Source organism: Oncorhynchus clarkii, chromosome 12 (assembly GCF_045791955.1).
Source record: "Oncorhynchus clarkii lewisi isolate Uvic-CL-2024 chromosome 12, UVic_Ocla_1.0, whole genome shotgun sequence".
NCBI lineage: Eukaryota > Metazoa > Chordata > Actinopteri > Salmoniformes > Salmonidae > Oncorhynchus > Oncorhynchus clarkii.
Genome location: NC_092158.1, coordinates 21793411 through 21800468, shown reverse-complemented (window position 1 = coordinate 21800468; position 7058 = coordinate 21793411). Strand labels below are relative to the sequence as shown.

Genomic DNA, 7058 nt, shown 5'->3' with positions numbered 1-7058 from the left:
AGAGTTCTGCTCTCACTGTATGCCTCATGATCTGACTACGGAAAAACAGACGTTTTTTGAGGAACAATATCCTAAATTCCTCTGATTCCGTCTCAGCAGCTCCATTGCAGGCAAGCCTGTGAGTGTAACAGCATGGTTCCACAGGGAAATGAGAGCGTATCCCCTGTAGGTGTCCAAGAACGTCATCCAATCATGAAGTGAATACTGAGCTGAATTGACAACGTCTCTTTTAAAGACCGTTACGCTGAATTTCAAAGTAATTAAAATTCTATGTAATTATAGCATTATAGCATGGAGTCCCTTCTCCACTGTGACCTGATCTGGGCTCTAAATTAGCCTAATTACTGGAGGTTTGGGGACCACACCATCCCTGTTCACCCCACAGCAGCCTCTCAGGAGTGGGACACAGGACATGCTAATACTGTCCATGGTTCCTAAGACACCACTGGAGTGGACTGTATCCGTCTCATGTTCCCTTCTTTTCCCATGTGTTCCTTCATTCCAAGAGGCAGTACCAACCTCTGAGAGGCTTTATGTTACTGCTCCTTCTCCTTTCTGTCTGTCTGTCAGCCTTTCTTTCATTCGTCTCTCCCAGAGTCAGACACAGCCACATTTGCGGGCGGAATGCTTCCGCAGAATGTGGTAGTCCTCGTTGTTGTCATCCAGGAATGACAGATCATCGTCAAACGTGATTGGTCGACAGCAGGTGCGGGAGGGTGTGTCCTTGACCAGCTTCTTGTTGTGGGTGAGGTTGTTGAGGATCTTGTCATAGTTGGTCTCTGCATCTGAACAAGGGCCGCTGCAGTACCGGAAGATCAGCTCCTCTTTGGTCCGGTAGCCCAACCCTAAGTCTGTGACGTTGAGATGGACCTCTTTTAGCAAGCAACCTCGGCCTTCAACCGGCTTCATCCGTTGCTCCCCTCTTTCACTGCTCCTCCCTTTGCCCCCTCGCCCCCGACCCTTCTTCTCCCCACGCCCTCCTCTCCCCACTCCTCTCCCTCCCCCTCTTCGGTCTATGTTTGCTGCTCCTCTCTGTCTCCCCTGCTCTCTCTGCTCCCTCCTTCCCCTTGAGCTGCCGGCGGGCTCTGATGATCTTCTCAGTCTGCCAATGGTAGCCTTGATAAAATCCATTACATCCTCAAACTGGTCCGGATATGGGCCTGTGATGTCATCTTTAAGAGAGAGAGGATGCAAAGAGGAAATTACTGATAATGCAATAGTGAATTCAATGCAATAAAATGACAACACATAGAGTCGTAATAAACAATAGAAGTAAAAATAGTAATGACAACAATTTGAATGTTAAATCAATATTGAGCATCTCCATGACAAAGTAGCAATGCTTCGATAACTGTTACAGCTGACAGTGCCATACAGAGGATTGTTTTAGTCTTCCTCAGTCATTTTAGGCAAAGCCATATATTAAGAGTTCAGCCAGGTTTTATTCTCGCCATGTTGGTGATGTAACAATATGTCAGTGCCTCTGACAGTTCCCTATGAAATGACCCGCTGCAAACAAGCAAAACAGAGTAGCGAATTTAACAGACGTTTTTATTGATTGGCATTCGGGATAATGTGTCTCCAAGTCTTTACTGTGTTGTGGTGTCAACAAATTGCATATCTGCTTTCACTGGACATCTTCATAGGTTTTGAAACTATCAGAGATAAACAGTGCAACATCAATTACCACTTAGCTACGGCTATGGAGGAGAAAGTGGCGCTCTCAGAACATTCAGACACAAACCGTATTGGCACAAGTCTTCTCTAAATATGACTCTGATCTTAGTTATAGGTCTTGGAATGGACATCCTTCTCTTTCCCTTTTAAAACATTGAATCAGAGTTTACAGCACCTCCAGAAGGGAATCATACAGAATGTGACATTGAGTTAGAGCAGATCTCTCAGAGCACCTATTCTGCTTCAAATTCAAAACATGCAGGGAGCCCTCTGCCCTCTGCAGAGGGGAACAAGAAGAGACCCAGAGAGTCCTGATCCTTATGTAATACATGTTGATTCTATTATAGTGTAAACCCCCTCCTGCTCCACAGCGCATAAGCATCTTGCAACCCACTCAGAAGAAAACATTATTGTGAAATGACTCAATTAGTATGGCACTATTACCCAACAGCAATCAGGTACAGTATATGACGTTTTTATTATGTTTTAATGTGCGTGCGTGTATGTTTGTGCATCTGTGTATTTGGTCGGTGGAGGTAAGGTTAGTAGAGGGGCTATGCTGGCCTTGACATGTTTACTCCAAGCCTCAGTTGACTGGCCTGTGTGTGGTGGGCACAGGGCATCCAGACAGGTTCTGTAGTGTGTCTGTCTGGCAGGTGGAGGTGTCAGTAACCCAGCCTCTCTATGGTGGTGGGTGTCACCTGTCTCACCTGTCCCACTACCAGGGAACAGGTAATCTGATCCACCCAGGTCGAAAGCTGATTGGGCCGTATCGGGTGAGCCAGAGGCCAATCTGTTTAGACACCCTGTGCCTTTTAGATTTAGACACCTCCTATTGTATGTCTATTAGCTGATACACTATAGAGCAGACAGACAGGGGTAGGTACTATTCTATGTTAGCAGACAGACAGGGGTAGGTACTATTCTATGCCAGCAGACAGACAGGGGTAGGTACTATTCTATGCCAGCAGACAGACAGGGGTAGGTACTATTCTATGCCAGCAGACAGACAGGGGTAGGTACTATTCTATGCCAGCAGACAGACAGGGGTAGGTACTATTCTATGCCAGCAGACAGACAGGGGTAGGTACTATTCTATGCCAGCAGACAGACAGGGGTAGGTACTATTCTATGCCAGCAGACAGACAGTGGTAGGTACTATTCTAAGGTGAAATGTTCTGCAGCAAAACCGCCCAAAATACAGAAACACCTCCTGGCTCTCCCATGCACCTGTTTCAAACGTTCTCTAGAATCATGTTTTTATGATTTAGAGATCAGCTCTGAAGCCTGCCAGTGTAAAGCTCCACTGAGACCAAAGTGAAGTCCTGACAAGGATCCGACAGGGACCAAAATATTATTTACTATTAACAACTTCATCCGTTTTCTAGCCTAGTTGTGCAGGCTCCAGAAGCCTTGTACATGTTTTCTGTCCTGCAGACACAAGTATCTCTAGAGGCTGTGGATCAGCTGCAGAGACACTTGCCTCCAAAGATTACTTGGAATGGGTACAAGAGTCATCGCTTACCACAGACATTGCAACTGAAACAAAAGGCCAAAACCTCCCATTGAGTTCCAGGGTTGTTTACACCTTGGTGCATTGTTAACGGTCTTAAGTTACAGAACAGGCCGAGGGGATGTCACTCACCGCCGCTAACTGAATATGAGGTGAGGGGGAAACATTTCTCTGGTCTAAATGTTCCATGTCTCGTCTACAGCTTATACTGTGTAAAGACAAGACAGGTTCATGCTCTTTTAAACAAATTGAATTACTCGCCCTTGCAGCTGCTAAAATGAACAGAAATACAATATTGAGCTTTCCCTTGTTGCTTCTTACTCCGTATAGTCCATTCTTTCTCCTGTGATCGGCATCTGTTTTGTGGTTCCTCTACTGTAACTTGGTTGGGGAGGGAGTGCTTTGTTTTCCTGACAGGGAGAGGGCACAAATACCGCAGTCCCAGGGAGGCAGGGTTGAAGATAAACAAGGCAGTAGGAATGTCAGTGCTCAACTCTGTTTAGGACTGAGGCGCTGCAGTCACTATTTCTTGCTCCTTCTGCCGCATGGATGTTTTGACCCCAGCGTGATGCTGCCCACAGCAGCAGAGAAGGCTGCTCAAACCTGCTGTTAGACAGACTACTGCTCCTCCTCTGAATCAGGCACTCAGCAGGATTCATCAATGACTGGTCTCGCCTCCGTTCAAGGGCGCTTCACACTATCAGGCATCAATTACATTGACTGCTGTCCCTTTATTTGGGATAAGCTTGCCTTGCTACAATGTGGTTCATAGCAAAAGACAGTAGCTTGCAAGACTTTACCCACCAAAAACCAAGTGTAACCCCAGAGTGCCTGTTCTTACCAGGGGAGCACCCCTGGTGCAATATGTAACACATGGCAACCTATGGCCATGGTAAACAGATATGTATCCTCTCTGTTTGGGTTACATGTTTGGACTGAATGTAGCACGTTTGTTTTGGTAATCAGGCAATTTGAACACACTGAGTACCAAACAATACATGGTATGTTTAATGTATGGTGTGTCACCCTCTTTAAACCCATATTCACTTCAAGAAACTGAGAACCATTTGAGGACTGAGTACTGCAGTCACATTAATGCTACGGTTTTGCAACAGAGTCTCATCAAGCAACTTTAATAGTCTTCTATAAGAAATTATAATTTTCCTGAAGACGGTCTGATCTTATGCAGAAGAAAGTATGTTTGAAACTTCAGTAGGTGTAAAAACAATGTATCAGAATCTTGACTTACATTTTTCTTCCATGGAAATCTCTTGCAGGCTGTGAGACTCCGACTGGAAATCTGGCTCTGGTTCCTCCACAGACGGGGACAGAGAATCACTATGCCAATCCGAGTAGTGAGCTCTTTTGGCAGGCTGAAGGTTTTGGTAAAGGGGGCGTGTGGAGACGGAGCTCAGGAGCAACAAACACGTGGCCAAAACATCCCATAACTTCATCTTAGACTCAGTTCCTATGAAGGAATCTGCAAGAAAACGAGACGGATGTGTGAGTTGTATCCTACTTTACAATAATCAAACATTTCTGAATTGGATTGAACTATGAATATAAGTGTAGGCTGTAGACACAGTGCCAGAAGGGGGTTGGTTTGGTCATCTTTCAATAGGGGGTTGGTTTGGTCATCTTTCAATAGTGAAAACTGGAAAATATTACAAGTTGATCAAATGTATAAAAATGCTGGGCAGGCCATTATTGTGGCTTCCACGGCTAGGATGACAACGCCTCTATCCACACGACACAAGAGGTCCCTGAATAGTTTGATGAGCATAAAAACAATGTAAATCATATGCCATGGCCGCCTCAGACACCAGATCTCAACCCAATTGAATACTTATGGGAGATTCTGAAGTGGCGCCTAGAACAGGGTTTTCCACCATGGTCAACAAAACACCAAATGATGGAATTTCTCGTGGAAGAATTGAGGTCTCCGATAGAGTTCCAGACACTTGTAGAATCTATGCCGAGGTGCATTGAAGCTGTTCTGGCTGGCTGCCCAACGCCCTAAGAAACTTTATGTTGGTGTTTATTTTGCCAGTTACCTGTAGTTATTTGTATGACGTTTTGTTGGCTAACTGGGGTTCCAAATTAACCAACTTCAGAAAGCATTATTTACGTTTGATCAAATTTGATATTTTTCAATTTAAAGGTCAAATATGTCTAGAAGGTTATAAACACTATATGTAACTATAAACTGTTACCACATTGGTATTTAGGTTTAAATAGACTAGATATAATCTATTAATATAATTTAATACATTACTATCCTATTACTTTAGGGACCTCCATAGCTTCTGCATGATACAAATATTGATAATCACAATAATTTTTTAATTATTGTTTTTGTGCCAAGATATTTCTGCATGTCTATGAATTTCCATTCTGGCCCAAACAACACCTCGATTACAACTAATTTTAAACCTATTTCAGAGAGAATTTATGAGTGCGTGTTACTGAAATAGGTGGCCGCCACAGGCGTAGGGTGCGCCTTTACTCCAAAATGTGTTTATGGACACACCATGCATAGCGCATTGGCTACTGTCCAGCAGAAAGGTTACACAAGCCCAAATGTTGACATGAATTCGCCAGATGGTGAATCTGGGCCAATTAAGGCCAAATAATTATTACCTGGACTCTTGTTAATTAATTGAGCATTGTCTGCAGATAAAGTTTGTCAATTTTTAATAGGCTTCATGCCTTGGGGCGGCAGGGTAGCCTAGTGGTTAGAGCGTTGGACTAGTAACCGAAAGGTTGCAAGTTCATATCCCCGAGCTGACAAGGTACAAATCTGTCGTTCTGCCCCTGAACACTGTTCCTAGGCCGTCATTGAAAATAAGGATTTGTTCTTAACTGACTTGCCTAGTTAAATAAAAATATAAATAAATTCCTTCCAATTGTGCAGCTAACACCGATTGTTTTTATACACAGCTAACGGCCCTTTTTTTTTTACACGTTTCGAAGATAATAACGTCCTTTCGAAGATAATTGATTAATGCTTTTTTGTATTTTGTAGGCTAATGTCCAATAGCCTCAAAATGAATGTATCAATATCATAGGCATACGACAGCCTACACACATGCATCTAAATTACTCAATACTACTGAACAACCAATAACTGTGCTTACCTTAAATCTGGCCCTTGCAGACCTGCAATTGGTATCAGTATTAAAATCCAACACACAGCGATGCATTTAACGTTCCGTGGTGCGTCAGAAGCAGCCCTAGTTGTATCCAAATGATATATTCAGACTGTAAAATTGTATCTGATCACATATATCCGATGCGTTCATCCGATGCGTTTAATGTAATTTACAATGTAAAAATGACCCTGAAAATGAGTGCAACAAGGCTTGATGAGTGGCTTCTCGTATACAGAGCAGCCAACCATCTGTCTGCCCACAGGTAAGCTACGCGCTGGAGTGACTGGCTGGGCAAAGTGCCGCTGCGCTCTCTCTCCAGGCGCTCAGTCGCAAACTAATTGGATTCTGGTTTCCACATTGGATATCCGAGATAGATCCACCATCACCAACTGCAAGGAGTCAAATGAAGACATCGGCTTTCCCGAAGCAGGGAGTGGACCAGTTCGCCAAAGCCGAGGCGCAGGGAAACGTACAGAAAACTCGCGTTAGGGAGACCGTTAAGTGTTACTTTTGACCTTTTTCATGAGAGAAAATGTAATAAATAACGTTCGTAACATCCACCAGAGCAACATGTATGATCATGGAGATTTACGCGATGTTTTCATATCCCCAATGTATTCTAATAAAAAATTAGGGCAATGATGTGTATTCTCCATTATATCCAAGGTGTCCGCGTGAGGAGTGAGATGGCTGTCCACATGCGGGCTCTTCAGGCT

General features: G+C 43.9%; 1 protein-coding gene across 1 annotated transcript; it reads right to left on the bottom strand.

The window, feature by feature from the left end:
• Nucleotides 1–383: 383 nt before the first annotated feature.
• Nucleotides 384–4644, bottom strand: LOC139421920 (glial cell line-derived neurotrophic factor-like). Its single transcript, XM_071173056.1, has 2 exons — nt 4440–4644; nt 384–1172 (listed from the first exon to the last, which is right to left on the bottom strand). The coding sequence occupies exons 1-2, from the start codon at nt 4642–4644 to the stop codon at nt 598–600; spliced, it is 780 nt and encodes a 259-aa protein (XP_071029157.1). The 3' UTR covers nt 384–597.
• Nucleotides 4645–7058: the final 2414 nt, after the last annotated feature.

Excerpts from the sequence above, each read along its gene's own strand:
- LOC139421920 (XM_071173056.1), bottom strand. The coding sequence starts at position 4,644 with ATGAAGTTATGGGATGTTTTGGCCACGTGTTTGTTGCTCCTGAGCTCC. Across the intron at positions 1,173-4,439 it reads GATTTCCATGGAAGAAAAAT|ATGACATCACAGGCCCATAT; the intron begins GTAAGTCAAGAT and ends TCTCTCTTAAAG.